This window comes from Lycium ferocissimum, chromosome 8 (genome assembly GCF_029784015.1).
Source record: "Lycium ferocissimum isolate CSIRO_LF1 chromosome 8, AGI_CSIRO_Lferr_CH_V1, whole genome shotgun sequence".
Taxonomy (NCBI): domain Eukaryota; kingdom Viridiplantae; phylum Streptophyta; class Magnoliopsida; order Solanales; family Solanaceae; genus Lycium; species Lycium ferocissimum.
In genome coordinates, this window is record NC_081349.1 from 37,484,776 (window position 1) to 37,507,419 (window position 22,644).

At 33.6% G+C, this 22,644-nt stretch overlaps 3 protein-coding genes across 5 annotated transcripts; all 3 read right to left on the bottom strand.

Moving 5' to 3' along the window:
• Positions 1–3,150: 3,150 nt before the first annotated feature.
• On the bottom strand, positions 3,151–10,843 carry LOC132068314 (E3 ubiquitin-protein ligase SDIR1). 3 transcript variants are annotated; one of them, XM_059461878.1, is made up of 9 exons: positions 10,745–10,843; positions 7,181–7,349; positions 7,002–7,056; positions 6,857–6,909; positions 6,513–6,741; positions 6,275–6,389; positions 5,672–5,717; positions 4,269–4,394; positions 3,151–3,648 (listed from the first exon to the last, which is right to left on the bottom strand). In XM_059461878.1, exons 2-9 carry the CDS (start codon positions 7,256–7,258, stop codon positions 3,523–3,525), a joined length of 828 nt encoding a protein of 275 aa, XP_059317861.1. In that variant the 5' UTR covers positions 7,259–7,349; positions 10,745–10,843; the 3' UTR covers positions 3,151–3,522. The 3 variants fall into 3 exon arrangements, with proteins under 3 accessions (XP_059317861.1, XP_059317860.1, XP_059317862.1); XM_059461877.1 differs by having other exon boundaries at positions 10,749–10,830; XM_059461879.1 differs by lacking the exon at positions 10,745–10,843 and adding an exon at positions 10,556–10,693.
• A 3,014-nt stretch (positions 10,844–13,857) lies between these two features.
• Positions 13,858–16,429, bottom strand: LOC132068315 (glycerol-3-phosphate acyltransferase 5-like). Its single transcript, XM_059461880.1, has 2 exons — positions 15,707–16,429; positions 13,858–14,991 (listed from the first exon to the last, which is right to left on the bottom strand). Exons 1-2 carry the CDS (start codon positions 16,250–16,252, stop codon positions 14,032–14,034), a joined length of 1,506 nt encoding a protein of 501 aa, XP_059317863.1. The 5' UTR covers positions 16,253–16,429; the 3' UTR covers positions 13,858–14,031.
• A 3,998-nt stretch (positions 16,430–20,427) lies between these two features.
• On the bottom strand, positions 20,428–21,980 carry LOC132066897 (thaumatin-like protein). The gene is made up of 3 exons (XM_059460092.1): positions 21,702–21,980; positions 21,043–21,414; positions 20,428–20,934 (listed from the first exon to the last, which is right to left on the bottom strand). The coding sequence occupies exons 1-3, from the start codon at positions 21,901–21,903 to the stop codon at positions 20,633–20,635; spliced, it is 876 nt and encodes a 291-aa protein (XP_059316075.1). The 5' UTR covers positions 21,904–21,980; the 3' UTR covers positions 20,428–20,632.
• Positions 21,981–22,644: the final 664 nt, after the last annotated feature.

The following is a 22,644-nucleotide window of genomic DNA, read 5'->3' on the forward strand; positions in this document are numbered from 1 at the left end:
TTGTCTTTTCCCTATTTATTTTGGTCTTGTAGATTACTGGATTCTTTTTCCTTTTTTTTTTTTTTTTTCTTTTCTCCTTCACGTAGTTCTTCGTTTGCAAATTGCAATGCTATTTAGAAATAAGAAAAACTCTAAACTTTAATCAAAATATTTCAATGCCGCAACCACATCTATATGTTGGAGGAGATAGACATTCAAACTTAACTAGTAACTGGATAGACAGCTTTTAAAGCTAAAAGTTTGTGCTTTTTAAACACCTTTGTATATAAGATCAAGTGTGTGAAACACACTTGCTTCTAATGTGTTTGATAGACCAATTATAAAATGACACTCGTAATTTATTTTTTCTATTAGTATAACTAAAACATAAACTGAAGTACAATATGAAAAAAGAAATACAACCCCATCCCAAGATCATCCCCTCCATTTTCCCATCCCCTAGACCGTTAATCCATTTCTCAAACCAGAGGCCTAATTCACTTCATAATTATGGTGTCTTTTTCATGTCTTGATTTTTAGCTCTATTCTTGATTAATTTTATTTTTCTGAATTTGGATTTTTGCTTTAAACAAGTCATTCCCGGCAGAGTAACTTTTCTGATGCAAACCTAATTGCAAAAAATCGGATAAAATTTTAGTGATGGTGGAGATGGGATGAGTGGGTTTGAAGATTTTTTGTGCAGAGGAGAGGACAGAATCAAAGGAATTCAATGGTAATGGCATTTTTCTACTAATTCAGACTGGAATGACCATCTCTTTCGGTTATATGCTCACCGGAGATGTGAAGAAGATAGACAGCAATTTTATCTTCATTTTTGTCTAGCTTCGTTTTTGGGAGACGAGTTCATGTCGGAGTATCCATTTTTGGGGATTGTTGAATTTTTTAGGCTTTTTTTCAGATTAAAAAAAAAAAAAGTTAAGAAAATCCAAGTTTGTGAAGCACGTGATTTGCCACATGTGATTCTTGTGTTTAAAAAACAAACTTTTGCCAAATTTAAGTCTTATCCTTCACTTGTAAGTTTGAGTTGTTTCTTACAAAACATCTGCCAAAGTTTAAAGATTTGTACATCGAGGTATTAAGCCTTTGCAAATTGCAATGCTATTTAGAAATAAGAAAAATTCTAAATTTTACTCAAAATATTTCAATGCCGCAACCACATCTATATGTTGGAGGAGATTTGTGCTGCAAAACTTTAAAAACTACTTAAATAAAAGGAGGTATATTATGGAATATTATAAAAATTAGTCCCTTAAATTTAGTTTCAATGCAAAAAAAAAATAAAAAAAAATCGGCATAAGAGAGATAAATGTAATATTTCAAACTACAAGCAAGATAAGTGTTGCATAAATAAGTCTGGATGGAAGTTTATTAAATTATGCCCTTTTAGCTTTAATTTCATTGAACCCCATATATTTCTTATAGTATAGCCACAAAAAATTGTTTTGATATCGAAGGTACATTGGTACAGATACAATAATGAATGGACATGTCTAAAAGATTCGTCCACACAAGGCTTACACTTAAATCACTAAATTGATCAAAAAGCATTGTTTCCTTTTTCTTCCATTTGGTTATTTTATATTATTAGAGGCTTCATCTTAGGTCCATATGGTCGATGCATATAAAACTGTTTTTTTAAAGGGTGTGGTTGGTATGGAAGCTGGTTAAAATATTTTATCTAGAAAAACATGACGAGGAAAATGTCTTTCTTGGTGAAAATAAAAATGTAAGTTCCAAAATGAGAGTTTATATTGATTGTCTCTTTTCACCCTCCAACACACAATATTCTTGAGTTTTACTTGTAGAAACTGGAACTTCAAGATAATGTTATGGAGTTTAAAAAAACGAAGAAGATGAAGAGCAAATCTCCGCTACTTTCAAATGATAAAAAAAATTTAGGACACAACGTCTTTATAAATAAAAGCTAGCTATATTTAAATTGATTGCATTTCAAATGTTGGTGAAAACCAGAGTACTAGTATAATTTGTATGCTCAATATCCCCTCTAGCAAACTTCAATTTTTCCACATTCCCCATATTCGTATTGTAAAAAGTTGAACCATGATTTTCTTTTTCCTATCTTAAGGTTCTCCTTTTACATATTTCTCTATATCTTTCTATTATTAATGCTTAGCAGTTCTATGACTTGTTTGTTCGCAGTTCATTTTCTTTGAACACACACATAAAAAATTAGTATCTTTTTATTTGGCAATATAATGTCTTTAATTTTATATCGATTCATGAACTTCTGAACAATGAATCTAACCCCAAATCATTGGATTCGAGTTTTGTATAAAGTTATATATTCTGTTTTAGCTAAGATACTGTTAAAATATTCTTGATAAACGTCTTGTTATCAAGAAATTAAAAGGTCTTAAATCTTAATGATGAAACAACATAATACTGTATTAACCTTTATATGAACCGAAATATAGTGAAGAATATTTTTAGGCGGTCGCATCAAGTCATACCAAAGTCAAATCATGAATGATATTAATCTAACGCACGAGAAAGATCAGACCTGGCTCTCACTATATTTGAAATCTGAGTATATAAACATGAGTAGTTCTGTACACTGCAGGAGCAGACCCACAACCTCAAAAATATTAAATTCTTATTTCTTACACTAGAGCAAAATGTAATTTTATTTGCACTTGGCATAGTTTGATCCATCACGACCTATCAGATTGAAATAAACACTTTAAGATTAAAGACCTTACATATGTTACGTATTAGTGTGATTACAGAACTTTTGAAACATGTGATCTTAAACATATCGCAACATCAATGTGACCATAAAAGCTTCTCATTAAAAGTAAATGAGAAGATAAAGTTAAATTATTTCCAAAATATAAATGAATCTTCCCTGTTGAAACGAACTAAAAAGGAAATAGTGTCAAACAAAGCAGAACAATCAAAGTATTAACATTACTATAACATTGAAAGGAAAGGTAAATTCTCTCTTCATTACTTCTTATAGGCCAATGATACCCTTGCACCCTTTTTGTTGTTAAAAGTACAAAATTCAAAGTCCATATCCCTCCCTCTAAGGGCAAAGGTGTGATGCTTCATGGTATCAAAAGAACAAAATATAATTCTCTCTTAAGGGAAAAAAACACTAAATTGGAAACAAAGTGTACGCAACATTAGTTCAGAGAATGATTAATTTGATAATAAAAACAGCCACGTCTGATTAAAAAAAAAAACCATTACAGCTAAAGTTTCCAGAAACGATTTTTCAGGACCATGATGGGAGGAAACAGATACAATAATCTGCAGAGGCCAAAAGGCACCTGTGTTTCACGGAGACATCGATCGAGGACTCTCACCTATGTATCCTGATAACATTAAAGACTATGCTAATATTTACCAATGTAACATATTTCTGCTACTTTGCACAATTACAGAGTGCCATAAGAGACTCTTGGTGATTCAGGCTTCTGTGGTACATATATATATGTATGTGTGTATCGACGTTGGTTTTACAAATATGTTATACAGATGTCTATCACCATGTTGAAACTACACCATATCATAAGCATCTTCTCCTCCCTGTCCATTCTCATCCCACCTGGACCCGGCCCTAAATTTGCACACAGGGCAAGTTCCCCGTTGCCGTAGCCATGGGTCGATGCAGTTTGCATGAAACTGCAAACACAAAAGAAAACAATGAAAATATGTAACTACTCTGCAACAATATGTCCAAATATCCACATTGAACGTTACTAACGTCGCTGCTACAAGCTTGAATTAGGAAGTTTTTTTACCTCAACAACCCCACCGGTTGTAAAACAGAAAAGATCTCTTTGGAAACTCGAAACATTGTCATATGACCCTAATTATAGAGCTAAACTATACTATACCAATAAATAAAACAAACAAAAGAGATAATACTTAGTTGTTATTTTCCTCAAAATACACCAAAAAGTACTTTGGTTGTTAATTTTCTCAAAACACAAACAGAAAAAAGACAATATTTGGTGGTTCTCTGTGCAACACTAATTACAAGTTCTTCTAGATGCTTGGCGGTAATTAAACCATAAATGTCTTCCTTGTCTTATGATACTTACAAGTTACAATAATAGAGAGATCTCAAAATAGTTAAGAACTTAAGATGATTGTCAATACTAACTAATTATAAATTAAAACAATATTTTTATAGATCTAAGGAAATGTGCTCAGGAGGGGATTTTATGAAAGTAAAAATGTGATACACTTGCATGCAGAAGACCACCACAAGAATAAATGTAACTATCAAAATACTTAACCTGATGTAAGCAAGGCAAGCTACGAATGAGTTCCCCGTCATTGACTTGCTCCAAGCAGACACTACAAGTTAGTTCGTCGTCTGAGTTCTTTGTACCTCCTACAGCACTTGCAGGTTCTTGCTTCTTCTGCTTGAAATACAATAAAAAATTCCTCACTTTTCTCATGACAAAACAATGAAATTTTGACAACTTAAAAACATTTGGCAAATAATATAAGAGTTCAGCATAGAAAATACAGATCGCTGACATGACTTGGTTTTTATTTCATCAACAATGAAGGATGCCAATGCGTTAAGGACATTCTCGTCTTTTATGGTCTTTATGAAGATAAAATCTCCTCCAAATTTTCTCTTCCTTTCATTTTTCTGCCTTCTTTAATGATTGTCTTTTCATTCTCTAGACGGAGAAAGAGTAACATTGCTATAGGCTTAATAGTTATAGAACAAATTGTCCTCCAATCTTTTGACATTCTCGGTTTATGGTTGGGCTGAGGAGAAAAACCTCAGAATATTGATTGGTCTGTGTAGATATATACCTGCCACATGGGAATTCACAACCAAATGTGTCATAAAGTAAATGAAGGCAATTTCTCAAAGAGCAGGACGTTCCTACCAAAGGTTAAGAACTTCTCTGACGAGGCTCCTATTATACTTTCTTTGTGAATATGAGCTCTAACATCTCTGGAGACACCTCTCAGAAAGACTAGTTTCAATATGAGGAGGAGATAGCCATTGCAGAAGAAAAAGAAACAAGAAAAATTAGAATGGCCAGTTTAGGCACACAGCTTGAAGCACAGGAGCAGCATCTACTGTAAAACATGAAATGAGCTCAATTATTCCCTTGAATGCAGGTGAAAGACCTCTTTAATACTTGAATTTAATTTTGCGCATACACTTTGGTGTCACTGGATAAGGATCAGTTTGTCATCTAAAACATAAATTGTGGTAAACAGATTTGGAACTTATTCAAAAGATCATCATCCCTATGTTTCATTTTATGTGGAACTCTTTCCTTTGTAGTTTGATTCAAAAAGAATAGGACATTTCTATATTTGGAAACAATTTAGCTTTATACTTCCCATTTTACCCTTAATGACAAGCTTTTTATAGCTACAAAAATGTCTATGGTATCTTTATGACCGCAAACTCCACAAATCTTCTTTTCTTTCTTAAAACTCTGTGTCTACTCAAACACGGCCACATAAAGTGAAACGGAGTAGTAAAAATAGGATGCATCATCACATTGTGTCTTATAGATAAGTCGTGCAAACATCATTTCTGCAAATCAATTGTTCAAACGAGGACACTAGAATGAACAAGTCAAAAACAACTACTATAAAGTATAAGCAATTGGGTAGTGCATCTCTTCTATAAGCTACAAGAGAGGGCTAGACAATGAGGTACCTCAGTGGACCCTGAAGAAGATGTCGGTTGTGTTGATGAACCAGCACTGCCAAGAAGAGCAGTCATTAGGATCAAGAGAAGCCAAGATATTACTGAAGGAGAGTCATGCCACAGTACTAACAGATATACACCAATCAATTCTAACAAGAATATTACAAAACATTTACGAGGAAGGGAGTCTCCGGCACAAACAAAAAAGAGAGAACTGACGTACTGATAATATTGTCCTTAACTTCATCAGAGAAATCAAGATATAAAAATTCCTATACTTCCAATACAGAGCAAGAACAGTAAAAATAAAAGAACTTAAGCACTCGACAACAAAGCTCGCTGCGCAGAAATTTTAAGTCTTCATTACATATGGTACAAGATTATGTAGTCAATCAAATTCCAGCATCATATGACCATATCAAGGTGGACATCAGGAACCTGAAAGATCACAAGTAGAAACCATAGTTTGGTAATCCCCTGATAACTGATTAAAACTAACAACCTCCTCATTTCCCTAAATCACATGCCACATATGGAAGTTAACAAAGAACAGAGGAAGAAGACGTGGACTGACTTAGGGGAAAAAGTAGCAACCAAATCAACATGACAGACCTTTGGGGTCCAGAAAGCTTATACTTGTGAACAGGAAGGGCATTTATCTCTTCCTCGGTCATAGATGGTGTTGTAGGAACATCATCAGAATCCAGTGCCCTCAACGTTTCATAATCTGTTAGTACCAAAAAATATCAATAAACTTCGCACGCCTCTTAAGATCATTTCAAGATAAATTTGGTTTCCGGATTTTAAAAAGCCAGAAGATGCTCAAGATCAGAGATGCGTGCATTGTTACCTAAGTCATCAAATTCCCTGTCAAGAAGTGCAAGCTGTAGTCTGAGGCCTCGCAACCGTCCTCTGGTTGCAAGTGCTATAGATGGGGGCATATGCAACCGCAACTCTGTAGGACCAAGAAGGCCACTGGCAGCAACAGCATGAGCTTGTGCCTGGGCTTGAAGCTGCTGACAGGTTGCATACATCCTAAGGGTTGTCGCCATGAAGAAGACACCAAGCACCAACCACAGCTGCAAGGTAGATTTCAAAAACACACGCACAAGATTCCACATAAATAAAATAAGGACCAGACTTAATTCAATAAATACAGATGCTTTTGATATCACTCTTTAAGAGACTACTAACCAGAAAGTTTGGTGACATTTGATGAGAATTTAGAATCATGAACAGCAAGAGCACTGTCACAACAAATTGGTTAGATTGAAAGATCTAGGTAAGTCAAACGCACGACCAAATATAAAAAGAACAAAGGGATCTAAGCTACAGGTACCCGTGACAAGAAAAGCTAGTGAGTTAGTATTAACTGGCCGAGCTGAATGGACACGCTGAATGAGGAAAGGGAAAAAAGAAAAGGTACATAAGATTAGTAAAACGGATAACGAATGTAACTATCACTAGAGGCATTTAGGGCAATTTAGACCAAGATTAAAAGGAGATGTAGGAAACTACCACTGCACGACGCTCAGGGATCAATCCTGGAAAACCAGGATCTATATCTGCTCTAGCGCCTCGGAAAACAAAACTCATGTTTGGAGTTGTATGAGAACTATTTCAGCACAAAAAATTGACAGTTCATAGAAGGTCCAGCAATCAAATCCCACTGACGAGCTTGAATTAACTGAAAATCCAGAGAAAAGCGAAGTGAGAAAACTTGTCCAGTACAAATATTAACCCACTACACCTTGTCTCAAAAGACAACACTAAAGCAAACAGTCATAAATGAAAATTAATAGTTCAATTCACAAGAAGTAGAATATGACTTAGGGCAAGAAATACCGAGAAGAGAGAGAATGTGTTCATTTATGTAAGAAGTGTAAAGTATGTATAATACCGATTTTCTAGACATATACATGTCCCCACCCCTAACCGATCTACTATCTTACAACATTTTCTTCTATCCTTCTTCACAACCATCACTTATGTCACAGTCACCACCTAGAATTGCAGCCAATGTGTCTTTCCAACAGTCCTCAAAACTGGAGAGAGAAGAATGTTTAACATCCCAACTTGCCAAGAAAATGTTCATGTTGTGTCCCACCCAAGCCTTTTATTAAAGATCAGCTATTACCTCAGTTGAAGTATGTGACCAACTCATCTAAAAGCTTAAGATTTTGGAGATATCATAATTTTATTTACTTAATTATGTTCTGAACACGCCCCTCGTGCGGGGACCTGATTCTTTTTCATGGGCCAAACACATAGAAATTCATTTTTTATAATGGGTGGCAGTAAGACTCAAAACCAAAACCAAAACCAGGAACCTCCACATGCTTCGGTACCATGTTGAAGCGTGTGGCCACCTAATCTATAAGCTTAAGCTATTAAAGAGGACACTTTTAATTTCTTAATTATTCTCAACAAGCTCCTTAGGATACTTGTTCGGCATGTACCAAACGTTGTTGAATTTTTTCCTCCCAAAACGGCAATCAGTTTTAATATACTTTGTCATCTCTTGCAATAATGGATTTTCCCGCTAATTGGATTGCAGCTGTACTGTCACAATACAGAGTCACAGGGTTTTGCCTTCAGCTCCCACCTCCCTAAAAAGACCAACGAACCTAATGACTTCAGCCACTGCAGAAGTCATGCTACTGCCTCTACTAAGCTCCTAATACAGTCTCTTGTTTCTTACATATCACACAATTGATTGCCTAGCGTTGGAACATGTGACCCAATCAAAGTCACAATGAAGCACAATGTTCTTGGAACAATCTGCAGCCATCAGTATATCTTGCTCCTTCTTGATGCTTTTTTTCTTTTTCTTTATGTGTTTGACACCTTGACTTTGACTACCACTAAAGCAAACCCAAAGCATGATTTCCATAAATTGAGTAAGTGTTTGGACTTTGGACTGCAAAAGCTAAATCAAGTCCTTGTTTCTTTTGAATTTTATGATAAGAACGGCAAAAGCTAGATCTAGTCTTGACATGGTTTTAACAACAAATTGCCAACCAACCTTTGATAACAACTCACATCCTTCCAAGGAGTACCTCCTTAATCAATTTAAGTTTATGTGCTAGTAGGTATGCACTGGTTCGCTTTCCCTAGCCCAATTCAGATGTCAAACCTAGTGCATACTTTTGTATTCCTCTTTCTAAACTTGCAAATTCCATCCTCTGCAGTATCATGATTCCCCTAGATCTTTGTATCTAAGACTTCTACTGCAAAATCCTCTTTGCTTCTTGTTTTGACTCAATATCTTCCTTTGTCATGAAATATCATCTACATAGATTAAAATACTGACAAAGCTATTCCCTTTTCTTTACTGAACAAAGAATAGTCACAGACAAACAGTGACTTTGGGTTATCCCAGAATCCATTAAAGCCTTTGTGAATTCCAAACTGCGTTAATTTGACGCCTATATAAGGCCATGCAATGACGTTAATTGTTTACAAACTTTGATCTTTCCCCATATACTGACTCCCCCTGAGGCATTCCCATATACACCACTTCATAGAGGTCTCCATGAAGAAATGCATTATATGCATTGAGTTAGAACAATCCCAATTTTCAGCCGCTACAATGGAGCAAGTAAAAGCTGACGACAGAAGGCAGGATATTCAAATTAACTTAAGTGGAATGTTTAAAGAAAGTCCGACGAGTAAACCAGGTATTATTAGAATCGCACTAATAATATAAACGAGTTCATACAACTAATAAGCTAAAAAACTTGCAAACTATCAACTCCCACTTGAGCAATATCAATATTTAATAACTACTATTTCACTTCAATATACTTATTATGTTTAAATATATATATATATATATATATAAATTATACACATCCAGATACTAGAAAAAAAAAACAGTGTTAATCATTCAGTGTTAAGATCTACATACAATATCTTAATATTCAGATGTGTATTCAGATACAAACATCTTAATCTTAATGAAAACAAATGGCCCCTAAGAGACTCATAATTGGCAGCTAAAGATCATCCTTAGGGGGCAAAAAGTCCACTTTTTTGTCAGTAACAATATAGTAAGCCATTGTATCGCAATGTATCAAATAGGAAAGTTCCATCCAACTTAGGCAAAACCACAAAAGGAAGTTCTCTTTAAGAGTCTCCTCATCAATTTCACAACATGTTTAGTTATATACAGTATAATACAATATTCATTACCTTCTATACTAGCAAAATCAAAATTCCAGGCAACATGGGCAAAAATTACCCCTTTTCGTCACACTATGATAAAATATTACTACAAATTATCAAAGTTGAGGCAATTTTGTCTAAAAACCCCAAATTTATAACATATTTAGTTTCATACAGTGCAATAGCAAATTCATTAACTTCTATACTAGAAAAATAAAAAATCCAGGCAAAATGGGCAAAAGAAACACCAATTTTGGTCACAGTGTGATAAAACATTAATCTAATGGTTAAAACAGATGCAATTTCACCTAAAACCTATGTTGCTCGCACTCTTCAAAAATATCATCGGGTGCGTGTCGGATCCTCCAAAAGTAGTGTATTTTTGGAGGATCCAACACGGGTGCCGTAGCATTTTTGGAGAGTCCGAGCAACTTAGCCTAAAAACCCCAAATTTATAAATAAATAGCTGCATTCGACACGAAAAAAGAAAATTCACTCAGATTATACCATTTCTGAAACAGAAATTATCAAGCAAAACAAAATACAATATACCAATTTTGGTCACACTATGATAAAACATTAATCCAATTGTTAAAATTGAGCCAATTTCTCCTAAACCCCTCCAAATTTATCAATAAATAGCTGACATTGAGCACAAAAAAAGGAAAATTCCCTCAGATTATAGCATTTTCCGAGGCAATAATAATTATCAAAAATGAAACATACCGGAAGAATCAAAACACATCCAAAAGTAATTGAACAAGATTATTAGATTAAATAGTACAATAACAAAATTATCGGTGCATCTAAAATGAAAAATTAAATCTTTCGGTGCAATAAATATGACGGCAGTTTCTATAAGGTACATGATAAGATATATATATAGACAAAATGGAGAAGTAATTAATGAATTACTTACATGGATTAATTAAGGAGAATGATGGAATTTAAGAATAAGAATTTGATTATATGAGCCAACGAGTCTAGAAAGACCCAAAAAAATTTGTGTTTGATATCATAAAATAGTTTTTGAATGTCGTGTTATGTGGAACGGCGTCGTTTTGCTGCAAGTCCCATGTGGTTAATTGATGAGAAACCAAAGGGGCCAAATTATCAAAATAGGAAAAAAGCTTAAATATGTCATCCATGTCACTCGTTAATATTTGGGTTTATTTTATATCATTATTGTGACAAATTTGGTTCATTAGGTTTTGCCACGTGGCACTATGTACACCCTTTATTACTTACCAATTCCAAGCTACTTTTACGAGTGACATTTTCAGCCTTACTGTTAACGAGTGACATATTTGGGGAAAGACTCAAATATGTCACTGAACTTAAGGAAATGACTCACATATGTCACTCATTAAAAAAGGGTGTGGGTTGATAAGTATTGAAAGGTTTAGATAATGACATGTGGTAAAATTTGATAGTAGTAGGGCTCCGTTAGTGATTTGTGGCACGAATGAACTAAATGTGTCACGGTGATGATATAAATAAATCCAACTATTAACGAATATTTGAATCATTCGGTAAGTTCAGTAGCATAGTTGAGCCTTTGTCCCTACTTTAAATAACTTATTTCTAAAAAGATTTTCAAGAAAAAATATTTTGAAAGACTAACAATTTGGCTTGGTAAGAAAAAAATTAAGGACCTTACCTATGCGTGAACACATTATAGAAATTGTAATTGTTAGTCAGTTTTTATCCTATTATTTGAAGTAGTTTTGTGTTTGGTAAGAAAAAAATAAATTAAGGAGCCTTCTTCTTGTTGGTTGACAGAGATTCCATGATATTAATTACTATGTCGTCGACTACCAGGCTACCAGCATATGTCGTGTTATTTCAACTATTGTATGTTTATCTTTTGTGTTAAGAAATGTAATCAGAGTGGACGTAAATAATTAGGGGTGGCCGTTTAGGCCATCGGATTGGATATGAAATTTTCGGTTTAGATATTCGGTTTTCGGATTGAAGAGATTACAATTCAAATCCAATCCAAATAAGTTCGGATTGAATTGGATATTTTAAGTTCGGTTTGGATATTTCGGATTTTTTGACTCTTGAGACTTAAGGCAAACTTATTAGGAACGAAATTCATGTGTTAGTTCCACAGAGGTAAATCTAAATCTTAATTGCTCAGTAAAAAAAGCCTTCTAGTTTAAATTAAGATTAGCAAATTCAAGTCATGTCCAGCATAGTAAATCCATACCAAATACAAGCATTATGAAAAAGTGAAAATGAACAAAATAAAATCCAAGTAGTCATTTGGAAAAATAACAAAGAACTCTGCCGTAGGTGATACTAATGTGAGACTTTTGAGACTTGAAAAGTAAGAAAACCTTATATTATATTTGATTTAGTAGAGAATTGTATATTGGACTTAATATTTTAAAGGGTAGGGCCTTAAGTACTAATCTATTGGACCATTAGAAACTAAACTTGTTAGTACTGGGCACATATGATATAGGTAGGACTATATATAAGATATAAAAATTTTAGATTTTTGGATATCCAAAAATCCATAGTACTAAATCCATATCCAATCCGAAATCATAAATTTTAAAAATAAAATCCGAAGTTCAATCCATAATCCAAATATTTAAAAAGTTCGGATTTTGATTTGGATTTCGGGTTGGCCCAAACTGTGCCCACCCCGAGACGTAAAGCACTTATTTATTTTAATGTTCTTTGTTGTTTAATTTTAAGCTTATCCAGTATTATAACTAAAAAAATTCTATTTTCCCACATGATTTCTTACTAAAAAATGTTCGGTGGCTATTTCCCACCGAATGTCTGTGGGAAAAATCTAAATAGTAGTGTTTTCACACAAAAAAAACTAAGAAGTTTCCCAGCGTTTCAATGGGAACCTGTCTCCCACCATGCACTTTCCCAATGAACTGGTTCCGTGGGAATGAGATAGAAAAATCATGTTTTATAAAGACAAATTTCTCACTGAATGTCGGCGGGAAAGACCTTTATTTCTACTAGTGTGTTGTTTCGTCCACTTCAACAGTTGAAATGTTGAATGAAATTTTTTATACCCAGATGCACCAGTTGCATCATTCTTGATCACTGTTGCCGTCCATTTATGAAGGTAACCTACGAAAATGCCTCCAATCACTTATGCTAATTTACATAGCAACATTGCATAAGGGAGTCAACTAAAACCAATCACTTTAATTTGTTTGTGAGACTAATGAAAGTTACACTTGTATCTCAGGCTTGATAGTTAAAATTTCAAACATACAAATATAAAATTTGAGATTGTAAAGTCAAATTTCAGATAACATTATATGAAGTTTGGACCAAACTTCATGCAAATTTTTGTTATTATAGTTGCATATGTCTAAAATCGATTTCGAAGTGATTAAACTTCCTGTACAATTTATAAACTTCGGCTAGTTTTAAATCGGATTAAAGATAGGCTAGCTATGCACTTCACCAAAAAGGCCATGTCTAAAGCCCAAAAGCAACTTACGTTTTCTTATTTAAGTCATACATTATTATTTTTTGGCAAATCACTTAAGTCGTACATGCTTCAACATTACTAGACAAATGAAAATGATGAAGAATTATTCTTAGGATTAGATCTTGTATACAGACCAGAGAATTGCAAAAGGGCAGAGAATTGCAAAAGGGCGATGAGGTTCATTTTAAAAGAGCCTATTTTAGAGTAGGCCATGTCTAAAGCCCAAAAGCAACTTACGGTTTCTTATTTAAGTCATCTTTTTTTTTTTTTTTTTTTTTTTTTTGGCAAATCACTTAAGTCGTACATGCTTCAACACTAGTAGACAAATGAAAATGATGAAGAATTTTTCTTAGGATTAGATCTTGTATACAGACCAGACAATTGCAAAAGGGCGATGAGGTTCATTTTAAAAGAGCCTATTTTAGAGTAGGCACGTATCTAAATATGCATGTCTAAAAGAATACTAGGCTGATACATAATAAATTCGTCAACTACTTTGACTTAATAAAAAGAATACAAAACAAGATCTCTCTCTTAATGAAAATAGTAAAAAAGAAAATTACACTCCTTCTTTGACCGAATAACTAGCAGTAGCCACAATGCATCCAGTGGATTATTCAACATTTCTGGAAAAATAATAATTAAAAGAAGATTTAAAAAAAAAAAAAAACAAAGAATCCAAGCCCCGGTTTTAATTTGTACAAAAACAGAATTAAACTTAAATATTGTACTAAATAAAGTAGCTCATAATCAATTTCTTTCTTGTGCCCACCACCTGTATGAACGTATTAACCAATTTTTTAATCCCATATTTAGTGCTGGATTTCTCTTTTACTATTCCATCATTACCAGCAAGAATCCTGTACTTATCCTTCCTCGTAAAATTTGTACACTCAAATCCTAATGTTGCAGCCAAAATTCTCTGAACATAATTTGCAACATCATGTGGACTTTTCCCAGATGAACACGTGGCATCTTCTGGCAATTGATTCAAGAATGTTACCTCGTAAGATGGTCTAGGATTCATGAAGAAAAAAACTGGGTCCATAGCTTTCCATCCCCTAGCTGTTGTTGCATGAAAAAACCCTACTCTATAATTCATAGCCACTGGTACGATTCGATCGGTTAATTCTGCAAAAAGTGCACTGAATCTCAATAAAAATGGTTCCCTACATGTTGTTCCTTCAGGGCACACAACCAAATCTCCTTTCTGTAGTTGACACTTGATTTTCTGTGAGTCCACGTCTCGAATTCTGGTCAATCGAACTGTTGGTATCGGCGACATAATCTCAGTTATTCGTGAGATCGAGTATGTTACGGCTGGGATTTTACGTTGAAGTACGGTGGAGAGGACGACAGGATCCATGAGGGTTCGGTGAGTGCAGACAAACAGTACGCCAGGGTTGTTGGTGGTAGCTGGTGGTGGCAGCTTGCCTTTGACTATGACTTTGCCACCAAATAAAGGAGTTATATAGGGAATTATTGACATTGGAAGTATTACGCCAATGGAAATTCGAATTATAGCTAAAATGGTGCCTATTGGAATCCATAAAAGGATTATTAGGGCTGAGAATGGTGTTGGACGGATAACAAGTCGACCATCATGGAAAATTACTGGTAATGGCTTGATAATATGCTGGTTGTGGTCCTGATTAATTTTGCTGCTCAAGAATGGTGGTTGTGATTGTTCCTGTTCCATGCAACATTTTTTTAAAATGAATTAGTATGCATCTATAGCTAAGAAAAATATTTACACTAGCTACTAGATCATTTAAAACACATAACATGTAATCATTCATAAAAAGTAAGAATAGCTAGTGAATTAATTAGAAAATAAGGCAAATTACCTATTACAACGTATTAAATTACAATGATAGCTAAAAGTTTTTTTTTCCCACACACTCAATGTATATAAGTTAAGTTCTTTAGCAATATATGTTTTTGAGTTTAACTTCTATTACATTGATAGTGTAAAGAAGTTTTACACAATCATATCACTTAAAAGATAAATATTTATAAGTATTGAAATAAGAGAAAATAAGATTGGGTAACCGACAATAATAGGCTAAATTACATCGGCAATGTAAGAAATTGTTATATTTTTAATGTGTATAAGTAAATTAAATCCTATTTTTACACTAATATTAGCATTAAAAGTTAGATTTTAGTTATATACACCGTTAGTATAAATAATTTTTACACCATCAGACTACTTTAATTTACTCGTTGCAGCAGGTGAATTGTCTTATTTTCAGGTTTACAAATCTTGTAGATATTCTTTGAATGACCTAACAATACAAATATTTTTTACACTAATGATATATAACTTATACCTAAAGGAAAAGAAATCATTTTCTATAGTTGAGCTTGTGTGATAGACTGTTTGGTAAGTATGGCGTACGTACCTTGCACAAAGAAAGGAAGGATCTTCCAAATTGTGGCCTACCAAGGCCTAAACTTGGTTGTTCATCACCAAATAATGCAGCAATCCGATCTGAAATCTTGTCAAAATCATCCTTAATAAATCCAGTTGCAAATCCTGATTTACTAACAAGCTCACTACCAACTACTTCATCAGCTCGTAAATGCACTTTCACAAATCTCTCCACCATAATTCTTGGAGTTTTTGTCACCACAACTCTCCTATCACACGAACTAAATATCCTCCAAGCCTCCATATTAATGTCATGAAAATAAAACTTAGGTAAGACAGCTCTAGCCACTGATTCAATTTCAGATATTTTTATACCCGCCGTGGCCACAAAAATAGTAAGTTTTAACCCATAATCCTCCCTCCCAGAAACCTCGAGGAGTCGAATTATTGGCCATAACATTAGTAACAGAGCAAATCGAATTAGCCCCGATGCCTCGAAAGCCAATAACATGAAGTAACAAAAGGGATTTGGGTCATTCAAGAGAACCCCTTCGAGCTCAGAAACAATAGACTCCATTGATGAACTAATTTCTGATTATTCTCTCCAAAAAAAATATTGGTGTGAAATTTTGTAATTTTTTCTAAGGAAAGTTTGATCAAGAAGTGGATTTTGTAAAGTGTAAACGTTTCCTTTTTTGACCGTGCTCTAATGAGAGAAATGAGGTTGTTTATCTGTTCACAACTAACATTTGATGCATGGAGGACTCTTATTTATATTCAGCTCTAAGCCAAATTTTATAATATATTTTCATGCAATGTCAGGATTATACGCCACGTTTATATGCAAAGATTGGTTACTTAACTCGACCAACTATTTTAATCTTATCTCACATTTTTTTAAAACTGCAAAATCTGTGAGAGTCACAAGAATTGGGTCTACGTGGCCACCAAATATTGCATGTCTGCTATGTTCATTTTTAGGTTACTTAGAACATTAAGGCATGGATGAGAGGATTAGTAAACCGTATGTAATACACAAGTGGTCATTATAAGAGTATTTTATGATTTGTGGCTATTTGTTGGGGCATTGCGGGGAAATTTCTGTATCATCAATTGGATACGTATAATAGTAGGCGTTTCGACATTACCTTATTGAAGTTGGACAAAAAGTATTTGAAGTCGTCGTTGCAAACAGTTTGTTTAGGTTAGTTTTTATTCAAATATGTATTTCACTTCCAAGCAAGTTTTTCAATATTTTACAGGTATATCAAATATTGAAATCCTGTATTTACAAATATTAGTAGGCAAACCAATATTTACAGAAGTTGAACTTCAATATTTCCGCATACTATAGAATGTTCCGTCCTTATCAATTTTTTTGGTCTTACTTTTCTTTTTAGTCAGTTTTTTTTTTTTAAAAATATCTCTTTCCCTTTTTAGCAATATTTTAATTTCAACTTCACACAACTTATTTAAGACCACAAGATTAAAGGATATTTGGTAAATTCTACATATATTTAATTTAGACCATAAAATTCAAAAAAAACCTTTACTTTCTTAAACAGTTAAACTTCATGTCAAGTCAAAACGAACAAATAAATTGAAACGGAAGGAATATTATTTATAGTCAAATTAAATTCTAATTGAAACTGATGATTTTAATTGAGCTCTACATCTCGTCATCTTGTCTAGAAATTTCCTGTTTGTCCTACACATGTTTTTTTTTTTTTCCTTCTATTTTTTGCCATCCCATATACGTGTATCAAGCTATGCATGACATAGCCACATAGGTAACGAATAGCTGACGCAAATGGGATGTTCATGCCAACTTAGACTTTCAATATATTTTTGGGATTATGACTCTAAATAGACTAACATTTATGTCTTTCTTTTTATCTTTCAGAGGACAGAATGGAATGTGAACTAGATACATGAGACAATGAGTACTTTTCAACTTTTCGTAAATGGACATAACGGGGCAACTAGCAGTTGGTGATATTTACACTGAAGTATACTGTTTTAACTAGCTAGTGCCTAGTGGTATTAAAACTCAATCTGGTGAATTCATTTAAGTGTGATAGATAACCCAAGCACATAAATGTGAAAATTTAATTCTGTACATCTATTTAGCCACTATGCATCAAGCTTTTGATCAACATAACCAATTTTACAAATTCTCTATCGTATTTATTTATTTTGCCTCCTGGCTCCTAAACAAATTAAAGCAATTAATACAACAGTAGGCTACTAATATGTGTGAATATAGAAAGGAAAGAGACAGGTGTAACTTATAATGACATATCTAAAACAAACAATACCCTGATTGATTACCTATTCAAGCCAGGAACATGCATCATGAAGATGCCTCATAGGATAAAATTACATGTGTTATTTCTTTTAACTTATATAGACAATATATACTTTTAAATTACAACAACAATAACAAACTCAGTGCAATTTCACAAATGAAGTCTGGGGAAGGTTGATAACTACAATTAATAATTGTCTATGAGATTATAACTGCAAATAATTGTCTATAGTAAATGTAGATTGACAAGGGTAAATAATCTATTAAACCGATTGATTAACTAAATATATACAAGTTAAATTCCACTGACCCTTTACTTAATTATCACAATTAAACAAAACGGCACAAGTTAGGGCTCTAGGAATGGAAACCTTATATTTAACGCAACCCGGGTGGTCCAGTTAGCTCCATTATTGGTGGCTATATGAGCAATTTCTTGTACCAAAATCTAATCAAACGACCAATTAAATCTAATAAGCTTATAGTAATTTGTTGATTTGTACTCATCAAATGATTAAATGACTCATAAATCTCACACATATTAATGCCTACTGGATCTAAGAAGTTACTCCTAGCTGTTTAATTTTGGGTTTGAATCAGCAAACAAGCTACGTCGACCACAAGTTTAGTACAGTATTTACTCAACCAAACCGAAACTTCCACAAGCTGCTAAATTAATTCTATACTAACTAATGGTCCAAATATCATGTTCTCACTTTCGTCTCGTTAATAAAACATTTAAATAATTGGTTTAAGCTTTATAAGTATTTGGAAAATCCAACCTTATTAAATTTGAAGCAGTACAAACATTTAATTCATTACATTTGTGGAGAATAAACAGCTGTAAATGATAAGTGAAAAAGTGAAAGTTCGTCCACCAAATATTCATACTGAGTATGAGTATTAGACTTGCTAAGTTTCTATCTGAAGCTATATACTGGTAGCTCAACTGCTTCTCACCACGTTTTTGTTTTTTGGCTTTTTAAAATGACCATCGAAATGCCTATGGAATCGAAATGACTATGGAATTTTCTTTCTGATATATATATATATATATATATATATTCTCTATTAAAAAAAAAAAAAAAGGAATAGAATAGACATCGCTTTGAATATCGCCTATCTATCCTCTTATCATCTCCCTATTTTTTTTCTATTGTTATATCTACCTGCTCTCTCTTAAAAAATTAGAGATAAAAAGCAGAATGAATCATATATCCTATATCACATATTCATTCCTATATGTTGTTAGTCATCAAATATTGAACTTATTTTTGGAAGTACTCATATCCAAATCAGTGTTTTACAAGTAACACACTCCATATATAGAATTAGTTGCAAACTTGCAATAAGCAAACATGTTTTGTTCATCAATTAAAAATGCTGACGATTTGACAAAATTTTGCTATCTATTGCCGACGGTGAATCTATTTTGCAACTTTTTAAAACAATGTTATATTTAAAGGTATCACTAAAAGATACTATTTGTGCAAATCATTATTCATATTGGTCAATGGACAAAAGACCTAACTATCTAAAAATGGGCCGGACTGAAGATCCACAACCAATGCCCGTTAACCAAAACTTGGACTTGTCAAAATCCATCATTCACATACTCCATCAATTTCTAATGGGAAGCTTATGCAAATACACCTTTTGGCATCTAATTTACCATATATGGCCGAACTATACACTACTTATATACTTCGGCTGTATATGTTGTGTATAGGTATTTATATATTGTGTATAGGTGTATATAGTATATGCATATTTAGTATATTTTATACACTACTTATACACTGTGTACATATTTTGTAAACTAGATGACTGAATGGTATTTGCCTATAAAATCCATATCAGAACAGTCTGGGAGAGGGAAATGAAAGATCTAAACTTTTCTTATTGCTAAATACAAAGTACTAAGTGAAACATATGTATATTAGGCGGAAAAAGAATACTCTATTATTTTAACCAACCCACTAATTACAGCAATGTGTCACTTTTTCCTATTGGCTAAACCACAAAATGATTACATCAGACTAATTGATCTCTTACACTAAAGTTAGAACAATACCGTTCATAGAGCTCTGACTATATCACTTCATGCCAGCAAAAATTCTCAAATTTCCAGTTGAAGCAGAAAATGTAGATATTTATGTATTCCTGTGAGTTGAAAAATCCAAATGATAACTTTACTTTTTATATCTCTAGACCAAACTTTCAAACAAGCCCTTGAGACTTGGGCAGCTTGTGTTGCACCTCAACTATTTTACTGATATTTGTTACTTCTCATCAGCACCGGTCATCATCGTTCTAATTAATAATTAAAATTACCATGTAGTAGTTCTAAAAACACCGTGGTAGAAGCCATCTTGTAGTCAATGTTAAAATCACTTAAGAGCCTTTGGACTAGCTAGGAAAAGAGAAAAAAAGCAAGAAAGGTATAATGGAGAATTGGAGATATCAGATATTATTAACCAGCAGAGTAAATGTTGATAGAATAGTTTGTTCATAAATAGAAGATCAATACACAGACTTGTACTAAGAAAAAGGGAAAAAAAAAAAGTTGCAACATTGAATTAACACTCGAACACACATGTTACGCCCAAGGTTCATTTTCTTATCGCATCAGTAGAAATGTTCGTACCATTAAGTGGGAGGGCAAAAGGTAATGAGATACCGCGGCGCCTTACAACTCTTAAGTCCAGTAGATTCATCAAAGGCATAGCTATAAGACCTAGGGCAAATAGTCTTAAACAACCGCGAAAACGCGGTTGGTTTGCAAGTGTTCTTACTAGCAAATTCCCCAGTGCAGCAGTATTTGGGATCATTAGTAGCAAGACAAGCACTCTTACACCCGACAACTTTGCCTTTGCACTTAATTGCCAAATATTCAGGACAACATTCATTCAAATCAGCTTCACAAGCAGCTACTCCACAACCAGCACTACCTGTTGGAATTGAAATAATATGGCGTCATGTGGAAGCTAACAATTGCAAAACTTTGAACTAAGATAAATCAGAAACAAAAGAAATGTATATTAAGAGAGGCACTCTACCGCCAATCGGGATCATAGCAACGGGGATATTAAATCCATCAACTAAACTGACATCATAGTAATGTTGTGGATTGTTTGAGGTTCCTAATGTCATTTCCACGATCGTAGCAGGGGGGATTCCTCCGGCCCCTGAACAATGCAGAAGCCCGGAGCAATCCCCTGTCTGGCAAGAACCTTTGCCATTTTCGTCGAAACAACAACCTTGTCTGCCCCATATTCTTCCTGACCATAGATTAGGCAGTTCAATTACTACTTGTTGGCCAATTTTGAGATGGAATCCACCATTGTTAGGTGTCTCATGCCCTGCTGTCCCAAGAATTCCAGGCCATATGCTTTCTTTGCAATTGTTCACTATAAGCAGTTGAGTTCCATCTGCATATGATAAACAAACATTAGACAATTAGTACATTTTGACAAATTTCAATCTATGGAAAACGTAACAGTCGTGACAAAAAGAAAAGTCGCACGAACTATTCAGTCATGCATAGTACAGGGAAGGGCTGCATCCCTATGCAGCCTACTGACAGATTCCATATATTGAACACGAGTGAAAAACTTAACAACAACAACATACCCCATGTAATCCAACAAAGTGGGATTTGGGGACGTGTGAAAAACTTAACGAACATGGAAAATATATATAGGGAGAGAATTATTACTTGAAAAAGATAGATAAAAGGCCAAAGATAGCAAAAGCAAGAGATGTAAATTAGTTCTCATGTTCTTCTGAATTTTTGTTCTAGATTTGAGTGAGAAAGTAAGCAAAGGGTGACTATATGTAAAGGAAGAGAATATGAGTGCTACTGGTTGTGCAAACGTGTGAAAATTGTTGTTATTTTGGATAAAAACTGTATAGGTCATGTTGAAGAGGTGGTAGCAGTTAAGGGGAGGTACTTGATGAGCAGTTTCTCCATGTTCCACTTTTTCCTGACAAAATGCATCACCTATTAGGTAATACAAACGAACTTTTGGTCACTCAATTATTAATAAGTGCTAAATTTAGTTCTTGTGATATATGACTCAGAAAATTAGACCTTCAATTTGTTTATGTGTTCTTTTGATCCCTTTCCGCAAAACATATGTTATATTTCACTATTTTTAGAAGTATTGTATAGGCTAAACCTAAAACATGTGTGATTAAATGGTGAAACGGTTAATAATTATGAAAAATTGTGAATATTTACTAGTAAAGGAATCAAAAGTGACATTTCAAGTAATTGTAAATTAAATTTACTTAGTCAGATATCAAAAATATTAGAATTAGAATTTACTAGTAAATAGTTGAGAGATAAAAAATATTGTTAAACATCTACGTTAATTGATAATCTAATAAATATAGTGACTAACCTATTATCACATATTAAAATTCATGGTGGTGTATATAATTTAAACCCTTATTCTCTTTTTTTTTTTTGGGTCATGAAACCCTTATTCTCAATGTTATTTTATCACTATTAAATTCGTCTTTCTTCGTTATCTTTACAAGATAATGTATCATGATTGTGTCTACTTTACTTTGCACATCTATTTAATTTATCTTGTTCAGAGCTGGCAATCACACCAAAAAAATTAAATCCGTTAACAGAGGATTTGGAAATGGTT